We start from the raw sequence: 16,610 nt of genomic DNA on the forward strand, positions 1-16,610 counted from the left end.
GAGTCAATATTTATGCATTAATCACCCTGCTGGAATTCAGGGGGCTGCACATGCAAACTCAATGTGAACCATGAATGACCGTGTTGCTGCAGACTGAGCACATATTATTATTATTATTATTATTTTTATATATTTTTTAAACATATTTGCAATATGTAATATAAAATGTGCACCTTCCCTTTCAAAACGCGATGCAAAAATTTCAAAGAAATAAAAAAAAAAATGGACCTGATAACTTTAACAGCGGGGTAGGAAGAGGAGAGGGGAAAAAAAAAAAAAAAAAAAAAAAAAAAAAAAAAACCCCGTCTGGCAACAGTCGATATTAAAAACATGCAGAGGGAGACAAGCTCGGGGCCTTCCAGAGTCAGGAAAAAGACTTCGGAGAGCTGCAGACAGGAGATGGGTACGGCATTTGTATTTCCCCCCAGCCCATTGATTTGTATATGAAAACATAGCGCTTTTATTCTCCCCCCTTCTGGGCTCTGCTTCTGAGTGATCAGCTGATGAAGAGACTAGCAGCTCGCCGCTATGCTGGCTTGCTAATTCTCTCCCCCACAGCTGCAGCCGATCCCGATAGCCAGCCTGCAGATTGCAGTCAGGTAAATATCCTTCCTCCATGTTCTCTTTTTTTTTTTTTCTTCTTCTTCTTCTTCTCGGTGCTCGGGATTCAGCCAGGGGTTACATCGCATGGGAAGAGAAGAAGAGATGGATAAAATGTGTGTGTGTGTGTCTATGTGTGTGTGTGCGCCAGGGAAAGGAGAGCGAGTGTCTGTGAGTGTAATTCCTGTCTGTCTGTGTGTGTGTGTGTGTGTGTGTGTGTGTGTGCGTGCGTGCGTGCGTGCGCGTCTGTGTGTGAGTAAGAGCAGGAAGAGAGGGAGTACTGTGTAGGTGTGTGTTGTAACAGATGAGAGGGAATCTTTTCCAGATTAGTCAGGGAAAGAGGCAGGCTTGTTAAGGAGATATAGCACAGGCATGGAGAGCATCACATGCGCACACAATCACACACACATTGACACCCTTCCTCTCTCTCTCTCTCTCTCTCTCTCTCACACACACACACACACACACACACACACACACACACACACACACACACACACACTTACACACACATGCACAGTCAATCAGGCAGCTCTCAGCTGTGTTATACATCTTTGAGGATTACCCTCTATCCCTCCAGTATTCCGCTGGAACGACTGCAGCCCCTTTAGAGAGAGAGCAGCGGGGCTTTCAAAGCCCACATCTGAGCCGAGCGATGATGAGCAGGATTCCTATTGTTGCCTCTCTCCCGTGTTGTTGTCTCCTGTAACTCATTTCTCTGACGTGTCTCTTGGTTTTTGAAGTGCAGGCACGCGTACAGCCTCTTCACCATCAGTCTCGTATTAATGTTGCTTGTTGTTGTAATAATTCTGCATGGTGTTGCCACTGTTTCTGCAAAGAATATAGCCGAACATCTCATCCTTGCTTCCATCTCTGTCCTTGAGAAATAGATTTTTCCACAAGTGCATGCTCTATTATGGGATGTGAGAGCTGATGTGTCCACCGTAATGATCCTGATTGATCCAATAATATTGTGTTTCGTATTGGACAAGCATGCCTTCTCTATTTCCACCCTCCTCTCTCTCTCCTCAGCCGGGTTGCCGCCGCCGCCGCCGCCGCCGCTGCTGCTGCAAGAGCTGCTCCTGCTGCATGCTTACTCGTGTTTCTGGCCTCTAATTGCCTTTGTGGAAAACACAGTGGTTGCTGCAGACATTTGAGAAAAAAAAAAAAAAAAAAAAAGGAGCGATGAAATGGTTGAAAATAACTGAGTGTGGGGTGGGGGGGGGGAAAGCAGGCACGTTTGTAAAACGCCACACACCTAAGAGAAAAAAAAAATCATGTTTCCTCCCCCCCCCCCCCCCGCCGTCTCATTTTTTTGTGCACGAAGCCGACTGCAAACCAGGAAAATAAGAATAAATATGCATTGTGGCATTTCAGACTGTGAGAGAACATGGCTTCTTTAAATTTATTCGCATTCATTGTGCATTAAAAAAATCAGCGCCTCCCCCCCCCCCCACCCCTGATAATCATCTGACATCAAAGCCTCCAGATAAAATAATCTGTCCTAAATTTGCAGAGACAGCACAGCAAATAGATCGCTCCAGTCCACGTAAATTCAGATGCTATTGTTATAAATGAATAAATGCTGCTTCATTTGAATACAAAAACTCATACTCTTGTCATTCTCCGTGCTTGAACTCCAGCCACCACTGCCACATAGATGGAAACGGTGGCGGGGGGGCTTTAATTTAGGGTTTTTAGATTTGACATCTATAGCATCGCCTTCTGAAGGGCTCCAGGTTTTCTTTGAAAACATACGCTGGCTATAGCCACGTAAGAGAGCTGCCACATGAAAGTCAAAGGATGAATAGAAAGGGAAGAGTTTTTGAATGGAACTCAGTCGCCACTCGTCCTCTTCCCTCCCATTCAGCAGCTGTTATTATCCTTCGTAGAGCCGAAGTATGAACTAAACAATAACAGCAGAATGTCGCAGGCTTTTGTGTCCGTACAGTCTTTTTGATTTTATCATACAGTGTTTCATCCACCTTATTAGTGTTGTTTGAGTGTTGTTAGATTTCCCCCACCCCACCCCCCACCCCATTGTTCTCTCGTCCCCCACAGCCCGAGCCAGGAGAGAACGGTTCCCTGGAGGACATGGAGGAGGACATCGGTCTGAAGAAGCGTAAAGGCGATCATCATGGAGAGAAAGAGCTGCAGGCCGGGCAGGAAACGGCCGAAAAGGTCAAGAGGAAGCGAGGACGCCCGCCGGCCGAGAAGCTGCCTCCGAATCCACCCGAGCTCACCAGAATGCTGAACACGCTGGTGGATATGGTCATCAACTACAAGGACGGGTGAGGGCTGTCAAATAATAGAACACTGTGGTGCAGAAATGAATGCTAAACTAAATGCATGGCTTATTTGAGTTTTTTTTAAATGTTGATTTAATGCCAAAAGATGGACCGATTCGTTTTTCGGAGTCAAAGGTCAAGTCACTGTGACCTCACGTCGTCCCATTCTGGTGAACGCAATATCTCCAGACAGTCCCGAGAGAATTTTTTTTTAATTTGGCACAATCAGTCGCTTGGACCCGAGGATGAAGTCATTCGATTTTGGTGTTCAAAGGTCAAAAGTCAAGGTCACTGTGACCTCTTCTCCTCGTCCCATCCAATCTGTCCCTTTTCTCGTGAATGCCATTTCTCAGAAGTGTCTTGAGGGAACTGGCACAAACCTTTACGTGGACACAAAAATTAACTGCTGAGATTTCGGTGGTCAAAGGTCAAAAGGTCACTGTGACCACACAAAACCCGTCGGTGGCCACAACTCAATCATTCGTATGCTAATTATGATCAAATTTCACGCAAACGCTCGACAGGATAAAATTGTAAGGTCAAAAATGTCAAAGGTCAACTTCATACTTACACCGCAATGTTCTGCCAAAACATTTTTCTGGCTATTATTCAACACCATAACTCAGAACCAGAAGGGGAGATTGTGACCACGATACGTATGTATATAAGTATGATATTTGAAGCCTGCACGCTTTAGCATTTAGCGCTTCTTTACAGCGTTATCGATATATTGAAGCCTTGTCTACTATCAATCAGCTTTTTTTGGGCTAAGCATGTGAACACTTAAGGATTCCCTCAAATTATTCACTAATTACAGTATATTACACGAGTCGAGACAGTCACGGGTGTGAACTGTAACTTGGAAGAGGCATACAACCGCAATGAAAGCTGTCCTTTTGGGTCTTGATAAAATGAGATTACGCGAAACTTAACTTTGTGCTTCCAGGTTGGGACGACAGATCAGCAAAGGTTTTGTGCAGCTTCCCTCTAAGAAGGAGGTACCCGAGTACTACGAGCTGATCCGGAAGCCCGTGGACTTCAGAAGGATCAGGGTATGTCGCCGAACACCCTCAGAAACTCAAATACAGACGTCATGGTTATCATGTAAGGCAGGTGAAACGTCAATACGCAATACATCCAATGTTGAATGGGTGTCTGTAGTGACTATTTCACTTTTGTTTTTTAAGTAAATACTGATATAAAGGATGATTGAAATGGTGCCTGGATATAGTTGTTTTTTTTTTGTTTTTTTTTCTATGTTATGTTGTTATTTTGCATTTTGGGATTGTATCTTTGTTTTATTTTGTTGTTCTTCATCAAATTTCCCTTCCTTGGTCTACTATGTATTAAATACTTAGTTAAAACCGTTAATTATGTGTGATTACTCACTGCTTCCCAGGAACGTGTGCGTAATCACAAGTACAGAAGTGTGGGGGATTTGGAGAAGGATATTTTCCTCCTGTGTCACAATGCACAGACTTACAACCTGGAAGGATCTCAGGTGAAGCCAGAGAAATTTATTTTTCAATTTCAAGCAGCAAAATTCATTTTCACAGTCTCCTTTGTATTGTTATAGTTGTAAATGGGTTTGGATCTTGATGTCCTGACCAACAACAAATGCTCTGATTATCTATACGTGTGTTTGTATGTTAACCTCTGCAGATCTACGAGGATTCGATTGTCATTAAGTCGGTTTTTGAGAGCGCGAGACAGAGAATCGTCACAGACGAGGAACAGAAACAGACAGCCAGTCACAGCAATAATGGCGGTGGAGCTGAAGACCAGTTTGTGCCATCAGCAGGTGAGGCCTGTGTTTTTACAAGTGACCAAATTAAAGCAAAAAACAAGATGAGGACGAGCGTGACGCTAGTTTCAAATCTTTAAAATTCTTGTTTGCTGGTTTTTCTTCCAGTAACATCCTGAAAAATTGCAAATTCAATGGTTTTTTTTTTGCATTAGTCTCATTCTGTTTTCTCTTTTTGTAACCAGTGAAACCATTACCAGTTCGGATAAAGAAGAGAGCTAAGGAGCAGAGAAGCAGAAATACCTTGGCCAAGAGCCTTCACAGTGATTTAGACAGTGATGAGGATGTAGAAGATAACACCACAAAAGACGAGGGTTGAACCGAAGGGCCCTGCTTATTTTTTTGTTTTTTATTTTTTGTATTCTTGTTCATGTCTATTCTCCACCACGTCCCTTTTCATTGGTTCTGTTTTATTTTCTAATCAAAAGAAAAGGTCTTGAAAATATAAGGGGAAGGTCCACTGAAAGAGCCAGTTAAAGAACAATGCTTTTTCCTTTAGATCAACTCACTCCAACTCATCTTGCTGCACAGTGCATCGTGCTGTTGTTTTCATTTAGCTGGTCTTTTAAAAATACGTCATAATTTACATCTTATCTGCTTTAAGTACCTGTGATTGTTTCTGCAGATATTATGAAAAACACCAGTTTTACTGACTGTTTTTAAATCAATATATTTGATTGTATGAAATGCCTTCGTATGTCTTTGGAGCATGATATGTATCTCTCTCTCTCGAAGCTGCGGCTCCTCCAGAGGAGCGCCTGCTGAAGTTGTTGTGTTCAGGGCTCGAGAATTGAAGCACACGGGAAGGACTTTTTAAAGAAATCGAGAAAAAAATGAACACTAAATTTGTTTCAAATCTCTGAATGTGATTTTAGAGATAATACATCTTTGATAAGAAAAGAAAAAAAAAACAGTGGAAGTTTGAAGTCAAAGACACTTGACAAATACTAGTACTGATAGTATGCCTTTTGTCTGTTTCTGATACTTGATGGAATAAGTTTTGGTCTATAGCCAAGGGTACTCCAGTTGAACATATGTATCCCTTGTGCTACAGTATATTCACATATTGTACAGTTTGTGTGAAAAGTAACTAAAGATTACATTTCTTTTCAATCACTCTCCCGGTTGTTGGGGAGGATGAAATACGTTGTTGTTAAGACAATCCCTCTGGACATGTACCACTTAAACTCTTGCAAAATAAATTTTACCAAAAAGTTCCACCGGTTAATGATGATGATTATTATTATTAATATGAATAGTGAATAGTTGTAGGATGCATAAAGACAAAGGATAAACAAAAATCACATATCTCACAAATTTGAAATATAATATATATAATGAAATAGTAAATATAAATATGATATATAATATATTATTCAGTTACATACCTTTAAATTAAGGCAGAATGTTCTATCAGTCACCATTATTCCCTTTAAGTGATAAATTATAATGTATATGAACTGTATTTTTGAGAGTCTACCAGTAGGTGGTGGAACAGAGCTGTTTGGTTAAGTCTGGTTGCTTTAAGTGTTACTGTAAATAACCGTAACAGCTTTCATTTACTTCTCAACCCTCTACACCTTTTTTTTTTTTTTTTTCTCAATTTGTATTTAATCCATTAAATTGTGAAAATATAAAAAAATTTGTACAGCATCTGATGAATGGTAACAACAAATGGCAGCCACTGTTTCAGAAAATGATACACAAAATGCAAGAGGTGACACTTCACCAAGCAGTAATGATCAAGCAATACACATGTGCTTCGTTTACATTCACGTGTTCATTTGACCTATTTGTCCAAAGAGACAAATAAGGGACAGTCTAATCCACAGTTGTCTCCCTGTTGAATTTATGCAGCTAATTACAACTAATATATGACCAAAGTTTTTGCTACTTACAGTATCTATAATTATCACCACTGATATGTTACCATAGTTTGTGCTACAGCACTCATAGTATGTGTAAGTATAACAGTGAAGAGAACAACACGGCCCTTTATGAGGAAGAGTTCTTTTTAGACCTCGATGTCAACATGAGAGTTTATTGAAGACGAATTGCACGAGCTGCCAGAACCTTTGCCATGTATGTTCCTGCACCCAAATGGTATTTGATGTATGAATTTCAATGATCATCTCGCTCCCATGCTTAGAGATGTCTACATTTCATGTCATATATCACAGGGCCCGATCTGTGGCAGCGTCACAATCAATCTGTGCCCACCCAGCCACCTGTCCTTTGACAGCTTTCAATTTGCGGCAAGGAGACTAAATGGCACCAATCCATCGTGAGCGATGTATGTAGCCAATACTGGAATACATATGGAAGCCAACACCGGTTTACGTGGTGTAAATTTGAGTGTAAAACCACTCTGCAGTGCAAGTTCAGTTTTGCAGTATGTTATGGATGGTCTGATGACGACTTTAAACGCAGCAAAAGAAATCCCAAGATTCTCTGCCCACATTTCCCCCCCAAAAACACAACTTTATGAGATAATCGATCGTAAGTCAATATAACAAAGATGAACGGCTGTATTAACTACAAACACCAACATAGAGCTGCGTTTTAAATTTTTTTTACTGTGAAACGTACAGATTTCATTTTTAAGGTACTGCCAGTGCAAGTCAATATAAATTTAATAATAAACAATTTATGATGTAAACACTGACATTTTTAAAGGAATAGTCCAACATTTTGGGAAATACACTCAGTAGCTCTGATGCTGAGTGTAACAGTTAAAGCATCCACTTTCATGTCCGCTGTTGAATATACAGCAAAAGCTAAGCTTAGCTTAGCCGTAAAAGCAGAGGTTTGGCCCTTCCAAAGGTTCAAAAGTAAAACGCTTGTCAGCATCTTTAAAGCTTTTTAATTGACACGCGAAATGTCATTTGCTTACTCTATAAATAAAAAGTTGTAGTTTTTATGTGTGGAGTTGCATCCTGGAACAATCTTTATGCCCATGTGTACAAACTAAGTAAATCCTGTCTTGTCTCTAAGTTCATGCTTAAAAGAAAGATATGTATGGTATTTTTTTTTTTTCATCTAATCCTCAGTAGAAGAGCAAATAAAGAGTTTTTCCAAAACATTGAACTGTTCCTTTAAAGTAGCTTTAAGCAGTTTTTTGATCACGAGGGGGCAGAAAGGCTCCAAAACAAAGCACTTGTCCTTCAGCTAGTCATGTTCTGTATTTGTCACAAAAAAACTAATAAGTGTCCTACTAAGGGACACGGACACACATGAATGTTGCATTGAGTCATGTTTCTGTCCTCCTGTTGAATCTAATATATTGAGTGTTTCAGGCGTGGTTTGGTCAGCAATCCCCTTATAGAAATATCATAATCTAATAAGTCACTTCATCAACGACCCAACCAATCAACAATTTGCACCATAGCGGTACCATACTGGCCAATCACAGAGGCTTTCCATAGTTTTATATAAGAGGGAGAGAGAGAGAGAGTCAGTGGGATTTATCTCTGTGGGCTATACAAAAAAAAAAGGCAGAAAGCTGCACAGAGCTGCACCCTAAGCTGATTCTCTCTGTGGGATTTCAGTCGTGTGAAAACTGTTCTCATCTGAGCTCTTTGAGTGAGATATGAGTCAGTGTTCAAATAAAAAAGATCACTTATCGGAGCTTCAGACAGCTTTTGTTAGACTAGAAAATGAGTTTAAGACAAATCTGAACACAGTGCAGTCGAGAAATTAATATGCAGAGATAAGAAGGGGATGCAGCAGTGGAAGGCTGATGATGAGTGCGTTTGCATTATAATTCAGTGTCATGCCATTTCAACTACTTTGATTTATGAGGGGGATGTATCATGTAAAGTCCTGGCTACAACTGTCGGCTTAAGTTTAGTTCTTGCAGACGCCAACCAAGGTGTCCATTTAGCTTTAAGAGTAGCTTAAATTCAAAGTCAAGTGGTATCAAGTGCTCTCATTTCAGTCAAACTCCACAAGCAAAGTGTCTTCCAAAGAAAAGAAAAATCCAATGCGCCCGTGCCCATCCTCTCTGCACTGTATTCAGTCTATTTGAGATTTTTTTTTTTTTTGCTATCTACAAGTTAATGGAGATGTGTCCTTACTTATTTGCTTTTCAGGTTCAGAAATAAAGTACCCTCTATTATGTACCTTCCATGTCCTCCTTTGTCACCGAGCTCCACAGACACGGGCGGTGCAGCCTTGGCTACGGTGACACAAAAAACACCAGTTTGCTGGGTTTTTTTGATTCTCGCCTTTATAAATGTTTTCTGACAACATAGCTCATTGTTACATTGCTGTCTGACAGCCAAACTCACAAGTCTGATAGTCAGAGAAACCTCCACTGTATCCCCGCCCAACTGTCTGCTCGCAACAGTGAAACTATGTGATTGGATTTTTAAAGCTCCTTGAATTGAACCGAACTCAACAACGGCCTAAAAAAGGACAAAATCTACAAGTTGTAAAGTCTAAATCGTGCAAGGTGTTAAGCGATGCAAACGTCCACAAAAATTCTGCATGTTAAATCTACTATATTGAAATCGCAAATCAAATCACCTGAAAGCTCGAGGCAATATGAAAGTGTCTATCATCTTGTTCAGTCAAATCCGAAGTGTTTTCTGGGTAGATTAAGATAATGAAAACTAAATAAATCAATTTACAGCACTGAGATATGTGTGTTTCTTCACATTTGATGAATTGCAAAGTGTCAGAAGTGAAAAAAAAAAGAAGCTTCTCACAGATGTTTGGAGATTAACAATGTCCTTAGTGTGGAGCAGCTAAAAGGCGTGGGCTCTTACAGTAAATAGCTCTGGGAAACAGAGCGGCACGTATGTCGCCTTGATGAAAACCTCACATAAAATGACACGTAAACCTAATGGAAGAGGCAATGGGCAGAGATATTGCTGCAGGTAGACGCACTAATGGCTTTTGGAGATTAGTGGGTCCAGAAGGTGACTTTAATCTGTTGAGGAAACAATCCATTTTCTCTTTACCCATAGGACGCAGATTTAATAAATAGTCAGTGTGGCCTGCATTTATCACGGCATTCACTAATCACCTGTAATAAAAGTTGATTACATTTCATATCACTGCCAGTGTTGGTAGGAAATTGTCAACATTTTACTTTTTTTTTAAAGCTTTATTTGCCAAAATAAGTTTGTAAATTTTTCAATTCTCATCTTTTACATGTTAAAAGGAAACTTTTGTTATTTTTCAACCTGGATCCTATTATGCCATCAATTTGGTTCTAAGTGCCTAATGGGTACAACCATTTTTGAAATTGGTCCTGTATTGAGCGGAAGCACTTCAGCCAGCAGTCGCAAAAACAGGCTGCAATGTAATACTTTGGGACGATCATGCTCTGTAAATTTCGCATTTTTTTGCTTCTGTGCCATCCATTTGCTAAACAACTGTAGTCCATTCCCACGAAGTCACTGATGTTTTTTTTTCTGGGAAGCGGTCACAGAGTTGGTTGCATATTTGTGTCTTTGATAATGTTACACTTTCACCCAAAATAACAGGGAAAAAGCTAAATAAAAACCCAGTAGATAAAAGTCTAAAACCCAGTTAATGGGCAAATGAAACACAAAGAGCAAGCTGAGAATGAGTCCAAAGTAAAAACAGGATCAAAGCTAAAGGGGAATCAAACAAACCCCCAAAGGAAAACAACTCCAAATTGGCAACCTAGTAGACTAGACTAGAAAAACAGAGGCCTGATTTGATTGGAAACCTAGTATTGGTAGACTGGGAGTACATATATACCGGCAGAGCTGATTGGCAGACTGGCTGCAGGTGAGCCGATTGAGGAACTGGGAACAGGTGAGGTGGGCGTGGCTACTGGGAGAAAGAGGGGGAGGAGAGAGTGGAAAGGGAAAGAGACCAGGAAATGACAAAAGTCAAACTAAGGAAAGACAAGAGAACAGAAAACCGACATAGACATACAATATTAAAAAACATTTTCTGACTTCTGTCACAGTACATTTGAGTACATATAGAATCTGTGACAGGACTGCTGGCTCAAAGAAAAGGGTCGACATTAATGGAGACAGCCGCTCGAGGATGAATGACCTGAATGTAAATGTCAATAACTCAATTACTGTTTTCCTCTTTGCCTGGGTTGCTGTTGTCCGCTTCACTGAGTACAAATTGTGTAACTTTAAGTTCATGATCTCAGACACAACTTGACTTTACATTGCTGTGGCAGTACAGAGAAATATTTTTGGTGACAATTATGGTATTTTGGTGAATACGCCAACTTCCCTTTCACTGAGGGCAGGAAAGTCATGGTATATTTTTTTTTAAGCCAAATTATAATTTGCGTAAATAGTTGATGTTTCGAAACACATAAAATAGTTTTGCTGAAAAACTATTAACCATATAGTCCAGAAATTTTGCGTTAAAATGTTTTCAATCATTTTTCAGATTTTTGAATTTGAAAACAATTAAAAACATTTTTGGGTGGGTCTGAAATCATGGCTTTTTGACGCATTGGGGTTATATTAAGCACGAGACGTCCCCCAACACTATAACGGTAGGCTACAAAAGCTAAGGGTCCCTATTCTTTCCACTCCAGTTCCCACCGGTTTGATGGCTGCCTCTTCCCGCTGCCAATCTGAGCCATTTCCAATTGGACAGGATGGAAGATAAGGACTCTTAGCCGGCCATTTCAAAGTCGTTCAATAATTTCTTCTCTTCGATTCTTGGGTGCTTTTAGATGGCTGTTTTGCATTGTTCTCCTTGGAGGAGTCCTGATCTCTGACTGAGATCGATCTCTCTGTCTCTTAGACAAGGTGTTTTCCAGGAATGCCTTGGTAATCTTCTGACATTATTGTGCCTTTCACAGATTCAAGGCACGTTGTACCAGATGCAGCAAAGCAACCCCGTAACACAACTAAAACTGGTTCACATTTCACATTGAGGATTTTTTTCTTTGAGAACTTAATTTTTTTCTATCTAACTTACCGTACAAGAAAGCTGACTTACTAAAACAACAACCTCCAATAAAACTCAAATGAAACAAATTTTGTTTCATTTGTCCAAAGAACATTTCAATAATGCTTTTTAAATTTCTCTTTTAAAAGTGGAGTCAACAGACCCCATGATTGATTCTGACAATACATTAATTATTTTATTAATGTTTGGTTAAAAAGGAATCATATGAGATTTATATATATATATATATTATATATATAAGCTCATCCCTGGCATGTAACCACAGAACCCATATTTACATATCCCCTAACACGACAATGATGTCACATACCTTCTGAAAGACCTTGTCCGTTATTAAACAAGCAGATTGGCTTTGTATTACCAGTGGTATTCATCATGCTCGTTTCAAAGCAATGTGCCATCTCTTCTCATGATGTACATTTGTTCCAGAAGGATCACGGAGAACAATGGCTGGTTCTTGATTCGACTTTTGCAGGCAAGTCCTCGGCCAATCCTTGGTTACTCATTCAGGTCGTATCAGCCCAGCTGCAGAGCTGTCTATCCTAATAATTCTCAGTTTCAACTTCCATGCCACTGTGGCTGCGTAAACATAAATAAAGGTCTGCTAATCAAATCCTGTGAGTTTTGCTTTCCGTCTTGCTTTCAAGCAGAGTTTAAGGGTTGTGCGCAGTGTTTTCGATGCTCCCAGGACTGCTCTCTTCTCTTTTCTGTGCCTCTTGAGGTCGCAGCCCCTTAAACCTCCTGTGAGCTTCAACAATTCCTTCGATTGCAGTCGGCTCTCCAAACTCTGGTATTCCTCAGTCTCGTCGTGCTTCTTTCTCCTGCTGTTAATATCTGCAAGTATCTCTGACTTTGCCTGCAATTTTCATAAAGCGTCTGGCATGACTTAGCAATGTTCCTGCTTCGACTTCAATTACATGTTATTTTCGACGTGATCCGTCTATCTAAGCCATTGCGAGAACCACACTTCCAAACAAACGTTTGACATGAACATCGTTGCACTTAGCCCCCTCCCCCCCTCCCCCACTGACTGGTATGCCCCTTCAACATAGCTGAGTGACCCTTCATGCGAGCAGGGTTTTCACACCATAATCACAGTGAAGGCTGAGTGAAAGGTGGGCGCAGCTGGTCTCAGCTGGCGGCTACATGTATAATGCATACACTTGCTGTTACAATGGCAGTCCATCAATTAGGAATCCGATGTCCTTGTCCATGTATGTGTTTCTCCACGTGTTGTTCCAGTCGCCCACTTATGTTACCTGTTGTCATGCTAGCTGAATGTTATCTCTATATAATGAACGACAGACACAGTGGCCCTTCAGAAGACTCTTTTCATTTGGGTTTGACAGGAATTGGCCTCAGTATAAACTGTTGGAGCGGAGAGCAGCGGCTTTAGAGCTTCATCACGTCAGTTTTGTTTCTGCTATAAAACAGAATCATCAAATCGTTTCCCTCGTAGGTTCAAATGAATTTTTCTTGTCTCGTCTTGTCGGTCACAAGTTGTCACTGTTCAGTGCAAGGTGTGATTTGAACTGTCAATCCTGACTCTTTTCCTGTTGAGCTAACTTAATTAACAGTTGCCCCTGAGGCTGCCCTTGCAAGTCAGGTGTGATTCACCTGTTCCTGCAGAAAACCGCCTGTTTGACGTTTTTCTACCTGCGACTGTAAATGAAACCAAATCCTCGTCAGAACAAACATCCGTCTGCTTCCACCTCCTCCTCCGTACGACGGTAGTGCTGGACTCTGTTTCCTGCTTCAGTCTCTCTGCTGCTGGGTGTTCTTCAGCGATGAAGACGGTCTAGTGGGGGACACTAGACCGTCTAGACCGGGGACACTGGGGACAACTGTTCCAGCTTTGGCAGAACATCTGTTAATGTTTAACCATGTTGCAAATAGTAAGAAGATCATTCTTATTTTTGGGGCCTTAAGGAAGATATTTCTGGTACAAAGAAAAAACACCAAAACAGATACTTGTTTGAAATTGGTTTGCATAAATTTTATGAAACTCATAAATGCCGACATGGTCCACAGTAATTAAAGTCTGAGCGCTAATTATAGTCTATACATTAAGCAATAAATAACTATGTAGTTAAGATCATTGGTTTCTAGTCAATAGCACCTGATTGTGTTAAAGATTTTCTTTTAAATCGCCTCTCAGTTATCGTCTTTGCTCGCGGAATCAATACAAAGAATCTTCAACCACCTCCATGTATAATGGGAAGCTCATTATAGCTATCATACAATCAGCCTTTTTTCGCAGGGGGGGAGAAGGTTGGGGGAGGGTAGTTCTTTTTAACCTGACTTACCAGATGGTCTATGCTGCAGAACTGGGATGTCGTGAATCCAGCTCCCTTTTGCAAGCGAACAGGCTTGTTGAGGTGCAACTGAAAATTAGTTTGTTGTGTAGGCAACTGCGGCACATGTGTTAAATGCAATGTCTTTGAAGCCTTCATCAACAGCCCCAGGTGAATTTTGCATGACATGTGGTGGCACCGTACCTTAGAGCTTTCAGCATAATGTCAAGCACAAATGAAGAGTCATAATCAGAGTGTCTAAACCACCATCTCTCATCTATTTTCAGGCTCACCGTGCCCATTATCTGCACAGCGTTAAGGTAATTGTGTAAATGTCAATTTTGGTCCAGGTCCAAATGATGCCGAGGAAACAGTTTGCTTGTTGTTCTAGAGTCCAGAAGAGGAAATATTTTTTCTTAGGCTTTGTTCTTGTCTCTTGCATGCCAAATAGGCACACGACGTCTCAAAAATGACTACATAATAATTAGTGCGGTTAGCCTTTGTCTTGCAAATAGACTTGAATAATGAAATATTTTACTGGAAATTTCGAGGAGCTTTTCTCTTACAAAACTTTCCCCTGCTCTCTGTGCTGCAGCTGTAATGTAACAAAAACTGACTTTCAGTCTTGGAAATGCTCATCTTTATTTTTCAATTACAAACAGAAAAGCTCTTCTTCGCATTTTGCTATCAGGCAGCAAAGAACATTGGCAATACAACATCATTTTACAAATACAAACAGGCGAGAAATAGCTGGTTGGAATATACACAACATGTTATGTGTATGATGATTGATAGGTTCATAGAAATGTTAGAAAGTGGTTATAGCTTCAGACTTTTTAATCTTCTGAGGAACATTTTTCATCATTCATTACATCCCGCTTGTGATGACCGAGAAACAAAGTTGTGAAATTTCAACAGTGCAGACAAACTAAAAACCAAAAATTAAAATACTGCCAGCTGCATGAAAATAATCAGAAAAAATAAATCAAGTATACGCTGTTAACATTTCAAAAACTTCATGGCTCTATCAGTGAGGTATTCTTCTTCAATCCCTGAGGCTGGTTATTTTGCCGCTCTCGAGAGCACTTTCGTAACCATCACACAGAATGTGTTATTTGAAGAGGGGCGTACACCAATCAGAGAAAGCACCACGGCAGCGTACAGAAAGGAGACTACCAATTACATGTCTGCAATACAGTTTATCTATGTACGGCTATGTTGTTGACAGATAGAAGCCATCAGAAAACACATTCATTTTTAAGTAAAATAAGCAGAAAAAAGCCAGACGATATTTTTGCTGCATTCAAATGCAGTTTTGATTTCCAGTAAATGCGTAACGGCCACGTGCAATTCAAGACAACAGTACACTGTCGAAAATAACGGTCTGCACAAGCAAGCGTACTAACATTGAGTGTACCAAATGTAAGTTTACTAACAGAAGAACGCGAATTAAGAATCAGCCCTTCTAAGTGATACAAACAAAAAAAAAATCAGTCTACTTTTGTAAATGTTTGCACTACTAGTGGTCAAAAACTCAACAGGGTAGCTTTAAAATTTTGACACAAACACATAACATAATGTAGCTCACGGTTATTTTAGTTGTTAAAAAAACAGCAAACAAATAATATTACACAAAAACAAAAGGTTTTCCATTAAGTCCATGAATATCTATCCAACCTATGAAGAGAAAATAATTTACATTTTATATCAACGCTGTACATTCTTGACACTGCCATTACTGTTGTGGTAACAATGTAAGAAAGCCGAGCCCACTCGCCACATTTAAGTTATGTTTTCCCTTTATAGCCAAGCATATTGTTTATTCTTGAGAGTGAAGGTTTTACACACTTAGTGAAGTACAGCAGTCATGTTCAACTGGTTCTAAATGGAAAAAAGATCATAAGTTCTATAGACCAGAAACAGCTTTTGAGCATTATATATTAGTACGTTTCTATATTGGATTTAATTTTCAGGGGATGATAAATGTGCCCCCGCCCGTTCAGTGTGGCCTCTTTATGTACCTTTAAGTACCACATTATGCATATGTTCACTCACTCAGCACGGTAACCGTCACCACAGTAACAGTAACCATTTCCAGAAGAGGCTCTGCTAATATTACTACTACTACTAGTACACAAACACACACACACACACACACACACACACACATTTTTTTCTCCTGCCAAATCCCTTCACTGATAATAAAATATAACTTCTCCACCGACAGTGTTTCAAGAGTTCAAATCTCATAGCGCTCAGTGAGAGGAAGAGAACAGGAGGGCACACGGCTGCTTTCCCAAATGAGTCTGCGATCCTTTTCCCCAGCCACCGTGTGTCACGGATGTCAGCCCTGCGCCAATTGCCTCAGGCCACCGGAGCATGAACTCCGACTGGAGGAAGCTGACAAATTCCCATCACGCTGCCCTGCACTTCAACCTCGACAGACATGATGTCTTTATATAAATATCTGCAATTGCTAAAGGTATGTTCTACCAGAAACAATAAAAAAAAAAAGTGAGTGTAATGTTCAGTGCACTGCTGTGTAAAAGCCTGGTAGCACTGTGCCATTCACTGAATCTCAGGTATTACATCACCGCAAAGAGAATCTGTAATAGGAATTAAAACAGTAGATTAAGTTCACCGTGTATGCGAACAAGAACACATTTGAAGCTTCAACACAAAAATCCAATGTAATACGAC

At 40.3% G+C, this 16,610-nt stretch overlaps 1 protein-coding gene across 1 annotated transcript; it reads left to right on the plus strand.

Moving 5' to 3' along the window:
* Positions 1-304: 304 nt before the first annotated feature.
* Positions 305-7,745, plus strand: LOC138209562 (probable global transcription activator SNF2L2). Its single transcript, XM_069168229.1, has 6 exons — positions 305-599; positions 2,662-2,891; positions 3,835-3,940; positions 4,288-4,389; positions 4,551-4,689; positions 4,878-7,745. The coding sequence occupies exons 1-6, from the start codon at positions 504-506 to the stop codon at positions 5,009-5,011; spliced, it is 807 nt and encodes a 268-aa protein (XP_069024330.1). The 5' UTR covers positions 305-503; the 3' UTR covers positions 5,012-7,745.
* The last annotated feature ends 8,865 nt before the right edge of the window (positions 7,746-16,610 follow it).

The sequence above is a fragment of the Embiotoca jacksoni genome, unplaced genomic scaffold (assembly GCF_022577435.1).
Source record: "Embiotoca jacksoni isolate LCO1_2020_lvr unplaced genomic scaffold, fEmbJac1.0.p SCAF_10, whole genome shotgun sequence".
NCBI classification, from domain to species: Eukaryota; Metazoa; Chordata; class Actinopteri; family Embiotocidae; genus Embiotoca; species Embiotoca jacksoni.

What these genes read in the sequence shown, in the direction of transcription:
- LOC138209562 (XM_069168229.1), top strand. Translation starts at nt 504, where the DNA reads ATGAAGAGACTAGCAGCTCGCCGCTATGCTGGCTTGCTAATTCTCTCC. An exon ending in AGCCTGCAGATTGCAGTCAG is followed by an intron (nt 600 to 2,661) that starts GTAAATATCCTT and finishes CGTCCCCCACAG; the next exon opens with CCCGAGCCAGGAGAGAACGG. An exon ending in CCAGTTTGTGCCATCAGCAG is followed by an intron (nt 4,690 to 4,877) that starts GTGAGGCCTGTG and finishes TTTTGTAACCAG; the next exon opens with TGAAACCATTACCAGTTCGG.